The sequence below is a fragment of the Mizuhopecten yessoensis genome, unplaced genomic scaffold (assembly GCF_002113885.1).
Source record: "Mizuhopecten yessoensis strain PY_sf001 unplaced genomic scaffold, ASM211388v2 scaffold716199, whole genome shotgun sequence".
In the NCBI taxonomy this organism is placed as follows: domain Eukaryota; kingdom Metazoa; phylum Mollusca; class Bivalvia; order Pectinida; family Pectinidae; genus Mizuhopecten; species Mizuhopecten yessoensis.
Window position 1 is genome coordinate 146,850 of NW_018479997.1, and position 16,501 is coordinate 163,350.

At 37.4% G+C, this 16,501-nt stretch overlaps 1 protein-coding gene across 1 annotated transcript in view; it reads right to left on the reverse strand.

Moving 5' to 3' along the window:
* Positions 1-16,501, reverse strand: part of LOC110442057 (calcitonin gene-related peptide type 1 receptor-like) — a 50,434-nt gene that overhangs the window by 1,414 nt on the left and 32,519 nt on the right. The window contains exons 10-11 of the mRNA XM_021485482.1: positions 16,301-16,427; positions 15,908-16,126 (exon numbers count right to left, since the gene is read on the reverse strand). Coding sequence (XP_021341157.1) covers positions 15,908-16,126; positions 16,301-16,427 — 346 coding nt within the window. The remainder of the gene's footprint in view (positions 1-15,907; positions 16,127-16,300; positions 16,428-16,501) is intronic.

Here is a 16,501-nt window from a genome sequence, read left to right on the forward strand (position 1 = left end):
GGGGGGGGGTTACTGGAATCTGTTAGAGTCACGAATGTATTGCTGAGTATGCATGAATATCGTTATGTTTTCATGTTCCGAAAGAGTGTGTATCTCTAAATAAAAGTAGATTTAAATTAAGAGGCATGTATTCATTCAGTTCACGATAAAGCTCTTAATTCTTTATTCGTTATATTTATCACAGGTAAAAAAGAAATGGTGTGTCTTCAATAGGGAAGCCACATATACAACGTTTGTAATCAATAAGGTTAACACGAACGGGTCACAGGTACTAGAACGGTTTCTTAATTTTGTATGCAAAATATTATTTTTCCTATCACCATAAAAAGGGATTTGGTACAAGAGGCAAGTTTACGTCTTGAATGGCGTTTCAAAATGATGAGAACGTGACACTACGTCGTATACTAGTAGGTAACTGGTTCCACAGTCTAACAGTAGAAGGAAAAAAGGATACGTTAGATAATTCAAGTCTGTTGTTAGGTAAGTTGTAGTTTTTAACGTTTCGAAGATTATAGTGAGATTTATCGACAAGGGAAGGGAGTAGAGTGTTGCTATATTTTTGTGGATTTTGAAAAGTAATTGAAGTTTTCGACGGGATCTCCGATGGGCTAGAGAATCCCATCCAGTTTCATTATATATAGATTGTCTACTAGTAAACGACGGTAAACCAGTGACAATACGTCCAGCTTCAAGTTGTAGTTTTTCTAATTTGTCTGAATCAGTAATAGAACAACCATCCCAAAGTTCGCAACAATATTCTCGAATAGGAAGTATACATGTTCTATATATTTTATTCAGTGTACGTCGGTTCAGGGTATATTTCAATTTACGGAGGACACTTAATTGTTTAACCACTTTTTTACATATATTATCAATGTGATAGGTCCATTTACAGTTAGCATTGATGAATACTCCCAGATGCTTATGGTTTTCAACAAATTCAATTCTTACATAATTAAAGTTAATTTCAATGAGGTGATCAAGTTCAATATAAGAAATAATTAAAGCCTCTGTCTTTGCAGGATTGAATTGAACAAGCCACTTATCTGCCCACAATTGTATATTTACGAGATCATTATTAATTTTTTGTTCAATTACTTGTGGTGATTTATCCGAATACAAAAGAGAGTTGTCCTCAGCAAAACGTTTTGATAGACTTTCTATATTATCTGTTATGTCATTAATATATAGTATAAATAGCAATGGGCCAAGAACCGAACCCTGAGGTACTCCTGCATTTGTTCTCTTAACAGAAGAACTTCTATTTCCAATAAAAAAAACCTTGTTGAGATCTTTTAGTAACATAATTAATTAACCAGTCCAGTAACTTTCCCGATATTCCATAGCTAGCTAGTTTCACTTCCAGTCCCCTATGTCACACTCGATCAAACGCCTTAGAAATATCACAAAAAATTAGACAAGTTGGCTGGGTTTTTTCAAGATTGTCACACATAGTATGATATATTTCTATAAGCTGGTGTACAGTAGAATGACCTGGTTGAAAATCTGACTGATATTTATATATGAGAGAATTATCTAAAAGGTAGTTATGTAAATATTTAGCGACTCATCTTTCGAAAGCTTTACCAATAGTACTTCGTAATGCTATGGGTCTATTATTTGAAGGGTCTTGTTTATCGCCTTTTTAAAAAAACGGCATAACTAGAGCATGTTTCCATTGTTTAGGAAAAGATCCAGTTTCCAAAGATGAGAGAAAGATCAATGAAAGAGGATAAGCAACTGAATAAGAGGTATTCTTCAGCATGGTATGACTAATAGTATCCTTTCCTACAGCTTTACCGATTTTTTAGAATGTCGATAATGTCGATAATGTCATTAATATTAAACGGTATGTCTGGAATGGTCGAGTCTGTTCTAGATTCTATAACAGGTACGTCAATGTTAGTATCGTCTAGAGTAGATATTGAAACAAAGTAATCGTTAAGTATATTAGTCTTTATGACGTCATCCACTTCTATATTCCAGTCGCACTCCTTAACTATTCGCACTCGTATACTATTAGATGTGTCTGATGATTTTATTAACCTTCGGACTAGTTTCCAAAAGTTTCTAGGATTTGTATCACTGTAATTGTCTTAAAGGCCGTTTATGTCCGCATAAAATAATTCTTTTGTCCTTTTTTCAGATTGTTTACACCATTTCGTTGTTTCCTAAAGTTGTTCAAATTATTTGGAGTTCGATTGGCATATATGGCGTCTCTGTTCAGTTACTGAACTTGGCTGGCGACGTCGTTTTTAATCCACATGTTTATATTTTTAATCTATTTAAATCCAGTGCACAAACCTGGTGATAGGTCTCATGTCAACAATTACAGGCCTATTTCTGTTTTTCCTATTGGAAGTAAGATACTGAAGCGACACGTGCAAGATTCTCTCTTCACGTATCTCTCCGATAACAGACAGTTGACCGACAGTCAATTTGGGTTCGTCCATATCACTTGACTGAGTCGGCACTCTGCATATTAGTTGAAAAGTGGTTTAAAAGTAAGAAAACGCATTAAGGGCGTCCTTTCTTGTGGCATCAGAAAGCTATATTGTGTCTGTCCTTGGTCCATATCTAGCAGATGGTTGGAATGATGATGCAATTATTACCAAACACATGTTGACAAATAATAAAGAGGACATCAATAATTCGTTTCAAGATAATAATAGTCCAGTCATTTTACTATTTAACATCAAACTAGTTGCAAAAGAACATATTTCAATAAAACTCATTCCAAAACCATTTATTAACAACATATTAATCGGAAGAAATCGAAGCAGCAGAAAAAGATTATTTTTACCGTTATATTTGTGTACATGTTCCGAGAAAGTGAACGGCATTTATAGGCTGTCGTAAGTCAAAAGGGAGATAACTCCGATTGATTGTTGGCTGTTTTGCAGACGAGAGCTTTTGACTTTCTGCTGCAAATATATTTTTATTGTGACGACAAACAATATTGAAGGTGAGATAAACAAGGAGAATTACTTATAGTTAATCAATGTGTCTAATTCATAAAGAAATATATTTGCATTTGAAATAAAGACGATACGCTTAGAAAATTGTACCATGCCTCGAACCGTGTTGTTTTTATATCTCTTATTGAATTTTGTTTTCAAATAAACGTAAGCATTTCCTGCAATACCAAACCCTATTTATGCAAATTGAATTTGATATATGTCAAGCTCGAAATATGACATGATAATATTGTGTTTTTATGACACAATTATCATCTGTGCCGAAAATAAAATCTACGGAAACCTGTAGGTACAATTTAAAGTTCACTCTTTATATTGCGTTAATGCTAAGTAAGTTTTTTATATTGCGTTAATGCTAAGTAAGTTTTCCTTTTTCGTTTAACTCTTTTTTCTTGTTTTTTTTTAGCTCACCTGCCCTAAGGGCAAGTGAGCTTATGTCGTGGTGCGGCGTCCGTCGTCCGTCCGTCCGTCCGTCCTCGTCCGTCAACTTTTCCTTTAAACAACTTCTTCTGAAGAACGGACAGGCCTAGAGTCATGATATTTGGCTGAAAGCTTTGTTGGTAGGAGCCCTACAAAGTTTGAGAACTAAAAATACCTTGACCTACTTTAAAGGTCACAGGGTTCAAATATGTCAAAAACTTCAAACGACTTCTTCTGAGGAACTAAAGGTATATAATCTTTATATTTGGCTGGTGGCTTCCTGGGATAGAGCCCAACAAAGTTTAAGGAAGAAAATTAGTTTGACCTACTTTCAAGGTCACAGGGGTCAAATATGTCAAAAACTTTAAACGACTTCTTCTGAAGAACTAAAAGGTATAGAATCTTCATATTTGGCTGATTGGTACCTAGGATGGAGCTCAATAAAATTTGAGAACGAAAATTACCTTGACCTACCTTCAAGGTCACAGGGGTCAAATGTTAAAAAAGCTTCAAATGACTTCTTCTGAAGAACTGAAAGGTATAGAATCTTTATATTTGGCTGGTGGCTTCCTGGGATAGAGCCCAACAAAGTTTGAGGAAGAAAATTAGTTTGACCTACTTTCAAGGTCACAGGGGTCAAATTTGTCAAAAACTTCAAACGACTTCTTCTGAAGAAATAAAAGGTATAGAATCTTCATATTTGGCTGATTGGTTCCTCGGATGGAGCCCAACAAAGTTTGAGAATGAAAATTACCTTGTTCTTCTTTCAAGGTCACAGGGGTCAAATGTGTTAAAAGCTTCAAATGACTTCTTCTGAAGAACTGAAGGGTATAGAATCTTCATATTTGGCTGCTTGGTTCCTCGGATGGAGCCCAACCAAGTTTGAGAATGAAAATTACCTTGTTCTTCTTTCAAGGTCACGGGGGTCAAATGTGTTAAAAGCTTCAAATGACTTCTTCTGAAGAACTGAAAGGTATAGAATCTTTATATTTGGCTTGTAGCTTCCTAGGAAAGAGCCCAACAAAGTTTGCGAATGAAAGTGACCTTGACCTCCTTTTAAAGGTCACAGATGTCAACAACATTTTAATGGATTTGTTCTTAAGAACTAAAAGAAATGGATTCATAAGATTTGGCTGGTAGCTTTTGGAATAGAGCTTACCAATTTGAGAAGGAAAATGACATTGACCTACTTACAAGGTCACAGGGAAAAATATGTCAAGCAACTTCTGAAGAATAAAAAAGCGTAGAATCTTGTAATAATATTTTGCTGGCAGTTTCAACAGATGGAGCCAACAAAGTTTGCGAGGGAAATATTTTTAGTGCAATATAATATTTAATGAGAATATTTTGCTATGACTGCTTAAATGTTCAGGTGAGCGATACAGGCCCTCTTGGGCCTCTTATTTCATTCTGACAAAATGTTGTGAACATCAGGATAATCAGTTAGCGTCAACATTGGTTATAATATATCATCCAACTCGTCGAAAAATATACATTGATCAGAAAAATAAATCATAGACATTTTCGTAACTTTATAGAAAAAAATTGGCGCATCACTGTCGAAAAAATTGTGCAGTTTAATGTAATAACATTTAAAGAAAATGCAGAAGAATTTTTTTCTGTATTTTACTAATGGTATAAATATATGGCAACCTTCATACCGCCGGGGAGCATGTGCTGACATCAACAATGCAGTGCAAGAGCTGACCACTGTACATTTGATTCAAACAAGTGAGCAACATAAAGAGACAACTAGGACAAGGAAAGAAATGGACCATAAAGACACAACTACAAGTCTGTCCTTTCTAAAGGAAAGAAAAGATCAATCTCCCCGTAACATCGAAACATGATCAAAGGCTGAAGTCAGCGTGAATGTCGATAGCGCAAACGAAGTTGGTATGAAGATACTTCAATCAATGATCGATAAGCCCATCCTTGACTTCACGTGTAAGCGATCAAACCAGGCGGTAAAACGTGGCTCAAAAACAAACGTAAAGGGTGATGGTGAAGCAATAGATGTCGATCCACAGCTCCTATTTCAATGTCTAACAACTGTTTGGAATCTAAAAGGAGCAGATTTGGAAGACGTATCACGTTATGAATTGTGGTCTGTTCCATCAGATCTTTTCGAATCATCCGGCTTACCAAGGGAAGCATGAAAAAAAGCACTTGCCGACGCTGTATGGAATCTTGGAGGATATGGATCTATAGAATACCATAAGGACACTGTCCAGTATGTACTTGATGGGGGTTCTCTCCTACAGTGGGTTCCTTGGACTAAAGATGACACATTTTCGTCAATTTGTCAAACATACTTCGATTATATAACAAGGAAATATGGCGAGGCCGTTGTTGCATTTGATGGGTATCCGGACGGTCCGTCAACAAAGGATATATGCGGCTTATAAGAGGAGTGGTTTCGCCAAAAGTGAGTTTTACAGAGGCCATGCCCTGCAAATCACAAAAGGATTTTTTCCTTGCCAATGCTACGAATAACCAAGAGTTTATCAATCTGTGACTTTTCTCACAAAAAAATCTCACGATTTGTCGTAAGATTTTGAGTTACGATTATGGTAAGAGAACACTTAAGTCAGTTTCACGAAAGAAATCGTAAGTGAAAAAATATTCGTAAGACAATTCTTAATAGATTTTTGATTGCGAGCGCAGTTTCGATTTGACTTGCGACGTTTGCTTAGTTTGCGCAAGCATTTCACTTGCTTCCGGCTTTACGAACATATGTGAAATGGTTAACATAAACGTGATAAAAGAAAGCATTTTCTTCTTGTAACATGATTTACAGTTAGAGGGGGAACAACAGGCGTGGCGTGGACCACGGTTTTACGAAGGGGTCCAGAATCTAGAGAAATCAAAGTAAATATAGATACAAAATCATTCATTTTCTATATTCTTGGGCAAAGGCGGATCCTTCTTTTTTGGAAAATTATTTGAAGTCGCAAAATCAACGGACGGAATGCCCGTGTGTACAGTACCGCTGAAAGTGTGGAGCCTCTCTTGGGACAAATCTGGCTCATTTTTACAAAGTTATATGGCTTATTGTTTAATCAAATGTGGTTATTAAATATTCATTCAGTTTCCTGGTCGATTGTGCCGTAAATGCAAGTAAATAGTTTTTTCTTCTATTGCAATGTGGTGGATGCAATGTACTGACTACCCATTGCTTTTTTTCGCTCAGGAAGATTTGATAACTCATTTTCAATTTTGAAATCTTTACATGAAAAAGCAAGTACATTTACAGCACATGGGATAGACATTTTGTTGACGTGAAAGACCGGATGTACATGTGACATATTATCCAAAAGTCGTCGGAAAAAAATGGCCATTGAAAGCTCCGGTCCCGATACAATTAATAATTTGGGGCACCAATTTGGAAGCTCGGATTTGTTAAGGACTAAGTCTCAATTGAGATTGAAGTACACATTGACTTGATCTCAACCGACTCCATCTATCTAACCTAAACAGCATTAATCACTTCCTTAACCGAAAATAACTGAAACTATCACAACTAAGGAAAGCCATTTATTTTAATATTAATCATTGATACACGCGCATGGTTTGAGCTGCTTGTACAACTATCAGTACGTTTTGTGAAACATGAGAATAAAAAAATACATATACGCCAACAACAGTACAGACAGTCCCAGTAAGAAAAACCGAAATCTGTCGCTAAAATAACAAAGGCAAAAGGTTATGAACGTGAACGGATGCAGCAACAAAGACGCTCTACATTGAAAAGGACAGCAGCATAGGCAAACGAAATAAGGAAAAGAGACAAAAAAAGGAAGTATTGTCTTACATCTGAAGCATATCATCTTAAAACTGAACATGAAAGCGGAAAAAGGAACAAACAAAAAAAACACCAAGAAGAAAAGTTATGAATGTGAGAGAAAATTATACTGCCAAACACAAAAGGAAAAACCGAAATCTACAGCTGAAATCATTAAGAAACGTGAGAGAAAGAAACAGTACCGCCAAAAACAAAAGGAAAACCCGAAATCTACAGCTAAAATCATTAACAAGAAAAGATACGAATGTGAACCCCAAGAACAGTACCGCCAAACACGAAAGGAAAACCCGAAATCTACAGCTGAAATCATTAACAAGAAAAGATATGAATGTGAACGCCAACAACGGTACAGACAATCCCAGAAAGAAAAACAGAAATCTGACGCTGAAACAACAAAGGCAAAAGGTTATGAACGTGAACGGATGCAGCAACAAAGACGCTCTACAGTGACAAGGACAGCAGTACAGAAAAATGAAATAAGAAAAAGAAGCACAAAAAGAAGAGCAAATAGTAGAAAAAAAGGAAGTATTGTCTTACCTCTGAAGCATATAAACTTCAAACTGAACACGAAAGCAGAAAAAGGAACAAAAAAAAAGAAATCCAGCAGATATCAAACTTGCTATTTCTAACTTTAAAAAACACATTTAAGACTATGCAAAATATGTTTGTTCATGTTGTAATCGCCTCATGTATCATCGTAGTGTGAAACGAACATTAAAAGGATCATTTACAAATATTACACCATATCTCAAAAGCAAGTGTGGAATCAAATCTGCTCTAGGATTTGAATGGATTTGTAACACAAAGTGTATCATACAAAAGAATGAACTACCACCACAAGAAGATGCAAACAACTTGGAGGTTATTGATGTACCAGATGAAGTGAAAGATTGTTCACCTTTGGAAGTTCGATTGTTATGTCAGAGATATCCGTTTATGAAACTGGTAGCACTCCCCAAAAGAAGGCTAAAAGGAATACCTTGTTCCGTGGTGATTATCCCAGTCAACCATAACGAAGTCTGTCCAACTCTCCTTACAACTCCAAACTGTGCTGATATTTTACCTTTAAAACTCAAAAGGAAAATTCAGTATAACGGACATGATAAGTTTGAGTTCAAAAACAGTGCTTAATGCACTTGGCTAAGGGAACATATTGTGCACTACCAAGAAGTTCAGGTAAATCAAGAATAGATAAAGAACTGTGATGATGACCAGACAGGCCTTATACAAAAAACGAGCCATGATGAAAGTCAGTCTGAGTTGTTTAAGGACAATTCACTTGTTTTTTCTGCAGATGTGGAATTTTCAAATATTGATTATTCAAATATTAACTCTTCTACGATTCCTGAACAAGAGCAGGTTTCTGCAAATGTGAATTCTACAAACATTGATTCAATAAATGTGGCATCTTCTATTGCTGCACAAGAGCAGGAGGAGAAAGAGAGCAACAATGACAAACTGCGAGGTGTCAGTTTAATTCCTGTGTTCAACCGGTGAACCGATACTTGATGTAAACAATGTACTTAATATAGCACCTGGACAGAAAAAGTCACTTATAAACCCCATGATGGATGAACACTTTGAGGAGACAAAGCTGACAATTAAGAAGTATTTTCAGAAACGTTTGCTTAATGCAAAGGGAACATTTGTCAGAGACATTGATTATATTTTCGTGGCACAGATTCTTACAGAAAGGAAACAAATCCTAGACAGTATGTCAGTAGCGCTCGTAAATGTCTCAGGGGAGATCACACTGACTCCATTACTGCTGGACTTCTTAAAGACTGCAATAGGATGAGGCAATTCATCTTCAAAGACCCAAGCCTACAGATTCTTGCAACCAGTAAGAGGAACACCTCCATTTTGGCAGAAGTTGCAGTACAAGTTACAGTTATGGGATCGCACAACGTTACACGATGTATGCACGGTGTGTGAACGATGTGTGCACGGTGTGCACGATTGACATCTTGACGATTATTGCTTGCGAACATTTATGCGGACGATGGACGAACGTTGTGCGATAACAATCGTGGTTGGTGTAAATTGAGGAATGCCTTAACAATATATACGGTTTCGTGTTACACATAAACTTGAATTTTACGTATGCTTCTATATTCTACCTCCATCTATTTTTTAAACGACGTCAATCGACACATATGAAATCACAACACAGTCCCGTATACAGGTAAACATAACCACTTTGTACATGTACCAGGACCGTAGTTTTCCTCCGCCCGGGGCACTTACGTATTTCGTCGGGTAGGGCAAGGGGTGTGAAAACACAAGGGAAGAGGTGCTATAGGCAAACCGAACGCAAATAACAAATATTAAACGTCCAGTTGTGATACGGTATCATATATCGGCTCTATATGTCAGGCACAGGGCGCCAGGTAAAACTCTGGTCACTCATCAAATTGTTATTTACCTGTTCTGTTACCTTGGAGCAAAACCCATTCTTGATAGTCTAACGGTCACTGTAATGCTGTGTTACACGCATTGTAAAACTGTACATAATGTTCATTTCTGTGATGAGAAATTACAGTAATACATACAATTTTCATTTTATTTTTATTCCGTAATATTGATCTACAAGTTGTACCCAATCGCACAGTTGTGCGCACCATGTTTGGACGGTGTGTGAACGATGTACGCACGGCGTGCGCACGCTATTTCTGGTGCGTTGTGCGGTCACACAACTGTACTAGCAGCAATAAAACAGTTTGGCATATTCACTTGATTCTTTACTATCTGCTGCTGACCACAAATGGTTTGACACCATACAATATATCCTACTTCAGAAAAGACAAGAAATGTCACAAGAGGAAATAACAGCCCTTCCTGATGAAGAAAAGTGCCAGATTCTCATATCAAACCCAATATCAGCTGCAAGACACTTCCAGTATCGGCTTGCTATATTCATGCAGGACATAATCTTATCCAAAGCAGAACCATTGGGACAGGTACTCCAGTATTTCTATAGGATCGAATTTCAACAGTGCGGTTCACCGCATGCACATTGAGTTCTTTGGATAGAAGATGTCCCAAACCCTGAAAAAGACTCAAGTGAGTGTATCTCGGCATTTATTGACAAATATGTACACTGTGTTCTACCAAACCAGGAGACAGATTCTAAACTACATGACCTAGTGAACCAGTAGGAAAGGAGGGATAACTTGTCGGTATGGTTTTCCACGTCCTATTTCACCATATACTCATATAACCAAGAAGCCAGATACTGATGACACAGTAGCACCAGAGATAGAAAAGGAGAGGAGAAAGATATTCCAAGAAACGATGGCAACAGTTAAAACCTACATATCAGACAATCCTGAATTAGGGAACACATCGTATGAAGAAGTGCTGAATAAATGCAAGATTCAATATAGCACATATCAACAAGCATTGTCAAATTCTTCAAATGCTACAACAGTGTAACTAAAAAGAAATCCAGACTCCGTCATGATAAACAACTACAATCCCACTCTGATACTGCTTTGGCAAGCCAACTTGGATGTACAGTTTGTGTCCAATCCTTACGCATGTATTCAGTACGTGGTTTCATACATGTACATAACAAAGGAAGAACGTGAGATGAGAACACTTATGCATGCAATTTCCAAAGAATCTGCTCAAGAGCCAATCAGGGAACAAATGAACAAATGTGGACAGGCTTTTATGAACTCTAGAGATGTTAGTGCGGGAGAAGCAGTTTATAAAGTGTTAGGATTGCCATTACACAAAACAAACTTAAAAACTGTATGGATTCCAACAGGATTGCCACACCAGTATACTGAAACCATCTTACCTGCTCTCAAAGCTGGAAGATGAGGATGAAACTGTGTTTCTCAGTGGAATATAGCAAAAGACCACCAGCCTTACATGCATGGTGTCTTGCATTCTGTGCGTCCTGGTATCACACTGGCAATTACAAAACGCAGGAAGAAGACTTCCAGCCTGACATCTTACAGGAAGAAAAAGAAGAAAGTACCCCAAAGGACATTGTTGGAAGATACCAGACAAAAACTTCAAAAGCACGAAGGATCTTATTGACACAGCAATTCAGCAGATGGATGAAATGGATCCACCAACAAACGCTTGGGATAATCTTGCTTCAGAAACACAACAGGAAAACAATGATAACCAGGCAATAAAACCAGAAATTGACCAAGACCATCACATTGACCAAGACCATCACATTCTTCATCCTAGCAACCATTTATTTCTTGATACAATCAAACTGCCCAACCCACAAAGTAATGGAAACGAAGGTCTTAGCTTAGCCATAGACTCCTTGCCATCTGTGATGCCTTTTGCGATTACAGCAGGCATGTAAGGACACTGAACCATGAACAGTACTTCAAGTTGTTATCACCCGTGGTGTTACCCACATGCAAGCTTGTGAAAGATCTGTGGTACCAAAACCAGATCCGTTGCATATTTTTGTTTCTGGAGGAGCAGGTACCTGCAAATCGCAACTTATTAAAGCATTGTACCAGACTGTTCAGATAATGCTCAGGAAAGAAGGGGAGACCTCAGATTTGCCAACAGTTTTGCTTTTAGCTCCATCTTGAACAGCTGCTTTCATTATTGACAATGCCTCACTTTTGGCCATTTGTTGAGCGTTCGCCCCTGTGAGGAAGGCTTTGGGTTCTGTCCCCTGGCCGAGACATACCAAAGTCTTTAAAAATGGTAGTTTCTACTCCTGCTTAACGCTCAGCAAATTAGGAGTGGGACGACTGGTTCGCCCGTTGTCAGTATAATGTGACCGGGTGGGGCGTCCTGCTGGGTGTCTTCGGCAGTATGTTTCAGTGAGGTAGCACTATAAAGTCGGCATCAGTTCCGCGCTATCACAAGGAGACAAACACGAACATATCGCAGCCTCCCAAAATACACACACATACACTACACGCATGCATCTTGCACACAGGGGAGGCCGTCCTTAAATGACCTTAGCTGTTAATAGGACGTTAAACAAAATCAAACAAACAAACAAAAATCACTCGGACACACTCAGTTTCACCAACAATCCAAATCCATGAAATCCCTCTTTGATGAAAAAAGAAATACACAGTTCATCATAATTGATGAAATCTCCATGGTTTCCAGTGATTTCATTATCCAGATACATAACAGACTGCATGAAATCTTTGGCGGATCACATGTGTTTGGAGGACTCTCAGTAAATGTGTTTGGAGACATGTACCAACTGCCACCGATAGGTAGATACATATTCCAGGTGCTGCCACATGATGAATATGCATCACTAGGTCCTTCTTTGTGGAGCAAATAGTGATATAAACTTCTCAGAAATGCTTAACAGAATTCTTGTTGGCAGGCATACTCCAGGGGACATAGCATCATTAAAACAAAGAAGTATGCAGGACTCTGAAACACCAGCTGATGTACCCCATGTGTTCTCAAGACATGCCAAGGTAAATGCGTTCAATGAAGACAAGCTCAACCATTTAGAGTCTGAGATAGTTAGCCTACATGCGCAGGACCGCATTCCTTTATCTATGGAAAATATGACACTTTCAGATGATGCCAGATATTTATGAGGACTGTCTTCAACTGTTAGACTGGCTGTTGGAGCTAGAATAATTGTCACCGAAAAGTTGGATGTGTTAGATGGCCTGACAAATGGATCTCACGGAAAGGTTCTCGATATGAAACGTTTGAAAACGAAACTCCACAGGAAGTGATCATCAAATTTGATGTATGAAGTGTCGGCAGAAATGCACGGATAAACACCAACTATCCTACAAATGCTGTTCCTATACTACCCGTATAAGTCACATTTTCAACTTCTACATCTAAATTGCCAGTGTCACGCAAACAATTTCCTCTACGACTCTGTTGGGCTACAACCATCCACAAAATACAGGAAGCTACTCTTGACAATATTGTCATCTCGTTTGAGGATCTTTTCCAAAAGGGACAAGCATATGTCGCCCTTAGTCGTGTTAAAACTCTAGATGGTGTTCATATTAAACACTTTCATGAGAAGAAACTCAGTGCCAGTAATACATTCAATACAGAGATGACCCGACTTTTATCTTATGCCCTCCATCCAGACCCATTTCCACTAAACCACCATCTTAATATCTCTATTGCATTGTTAAATGCGCGCTCTGGACGACTACATTTTGAAGACATTCTGAAGCGTCCCATTCTCAACTCCGTTGATCTTTTATATATAACAGAAGCAAACATGTATGAACTACCAACGGAACAACATTAAACCTTGCTTCTGCCATCTTCAACATCCTTCATGCCAGATTCTTGTGCTGACTACCTATTTCTCTGACCATTCCATTGTCTTCCTAGGGTATTGATCATATATCCACAACGTATACAGTAAAGGAAGGTAACCTCAGAATCTAGGTTTACTTAATAAGGTTATAATTATTGAAACTGACAATCATCTCAATTTCGGTTGTTTTATATCCAGGTACATTATAATCTTCATTGTCTTTTCCATACATGATACTGCCGCAAAATGTTACGGTGATGGTAATAGCATACAGAAAAAACTAATGAATATTAAAATCAACTTTAAGTGTAGTACCTTGTGTGTGTGCATGTTTCAGGGTATTAAGATCAAAGTGGTTGTAACTTTTTACAGAACACAGAAAATAATTCAACATGACAACGGGGCATTTATGTCTTACAGACATTTTCTAGTTTTTATTAGACTGGAACATACTACATTGTGACTTGCAGCTATAAACATCGACTATGGGTGTTGGTAAATGTTCTTACAAGAACATGCTAGACTGATCATACGAGTTGAGCGCGATATTATTATTTAGGAGTGCGTATAGTATTAATGAAAGACCAAATATTCTAAAGTTGACAAAACATTCTGCAAGCAAATAAATAATAAAACACAATTTTCAAAAGAAAAATACTTTTAATTAAGACAACTCAATTGATTCAGTGCATAAAGGTTGATTGATTGGTAGACGTCTGATGAACGAATTGTGAAAAGTCGATTTTTTATAGAGGAAGTTGTGCTCTCGCGACTACACATAGGCCATACCTACATCACACATAGTTACATTTTACACAAGGAGACCAACCTTAATGTCATACATGTGATCAACCATTTGCAATGATTTCAAACAAATACGTGACAGACAGATTTTACAATGTACCCTCTCCGAAACATTTATTTGATACAGTTTATGTGCAATCAATCTATGAGTATTTACATTCAGTTAATCACTGTATTTATTTCTTTTACACATTTTAACCTTTTGTTTCTGGTTTCATGTATTATTTTTTTGTGAATGTCTAGTTGTTACATTGTTGTTTGGCCCTTATTGACTCAAACTGTCAATTGGCCGTTAAACAATGCAATTACAATGTTGGTGTTTTTCTGACGGGATAGGTGTATGTAATCGTATATTGGGGTAAAATAAAGGGAAAATACATGTGATTAATGCATTTATTATTTAGTAATTATATATCTATATGGAATAAAGTCAAAATGGTATACATTTAAAGTCATACGCATCAGTAAAATACGAATTAGAACGTCATGCTTGGAGTTCTTATTGTCACAAGTTGGTGTTCAAAATATGACTATTTTCGATGTTTCTGTATGCATTTAGGTATTGGACGTATTAAGATAGAAATGCCTTCATTCCTTCCAAAGGGTCAGAAGCAGAACACGTACATTGTATACTGAAGCAAATTAATCTCGCCTTTTAACAGTAGTAAGGTTGGTTCTTGATACTGCAAATGGCCGAATAAAGCAGTGGACGACTTTGAAACATGTTTTTCTTCACAGCATTATTCCTTTTGTTGGGAACTTTGTGAAAATTGTATGTGTAATATGTAATGATTTTCGCCCAGAATGCTGAACGTTAAGCAGTGAATACCAACTACCATTTTTAAGGACTCTGAATCCAATGCCTTCCTAACCTGGGCGAACGCTCAACACTTAAGCCGAAAGTGAAGCACTATCAAACAAGGTGACACATCAAACTATCGCAGTTGTGGAGATAATGGTATGATGATTGAGAGCTGGTCCAAGTCTGAGATTGACAATGCATAAACAGCAATATTAATTATATTTATTTTTCCCAACACTAATATACTTGATAACCAGGTTTCATTGATTTGATATGTAAATCCATATCAAGTCCATTGTTCTTGAAGTTTCTTTGTTGTACTGGTAAATGCACTTTCATAGACACAATTGCAAAAACATAGCAACAGCTAGGCAGCAATGTACAAATGAATCGCATAAAACTGTTCATTGTGTTCTAAAATATCTGAAAATTATATATTCATGTCCAAATAAAACAAGCTCGTCACCAGTTCCTATGCTAAATATGCTCCTTCATATTTTCTGTTTAAAGCAGCAGTTGTTTGGCCTTCTATGCCGGGTCATCACTATTGTAAAACAAATGTTACTTAAAAAGGTATTTGACAATGGCCTAGTTTTTGCAGTCAGTTTTGTAATCTGGATCTCGGGAGTTGCAATTAACATCAAAATTATGAGGAAAGGTTCGAAACATATCATGTTCCCCCTTTACCCCCCCCCCCCTTATTTTTGCAATGGTCTCCGCCGACCTTACCTTAATGTCATGATATATCATAACGGCATAACCCAAAGGTATTTATATGAAAACCTATCGGTGATACCAACCAGAAGACAAAAATTGGCACCCATCCCTTCTCCTTATGCATGTACCTTCACAGATAACGGGCCTTCCACTGACTTCCGGTGGAAAGAACCATTTCCAGAAGTGGTCCTCGGGACATAGGTCGTCTCTAACAGACTCACATTGAATGTATTACTGCGCTTCATGTCCACGCCGCCTAATCTCTCCCTCATTACTTTCCACTTTCGCCGAACGACGTTGATAACTTCGCCATTACAGAAACAGAAAAATAACGCCACAAGCACGCCCTGTAAAGAAAAGTATTGATACATAGATAAAGGTACCATTCCCTATTTTCAAAGACGGCAATAAATCATTACATGTAGCATTGTAATGAACTACAAATCATAATAGCTAATGTTTGAAACAAAAATAAATTGAATGAAAATTAAAGTGACATAAAATACGTATGGTATACATACCTGATATGACGTAAGCACAGCGGATATGATGTCATAGATTGGTGACGGAGTGTCCGGCTGAAAGGGGATGACGAAGTACTGTAGGCCCAGTAAGGGTATTAAGATAAGTGTGGCACGTGCTGTCCGTCTAGAAAGAAATCAAGAGAAATACTATTGTATCATCTATCAATGTAAGTCAGAAGCCGTGAAACTAAGATTAAT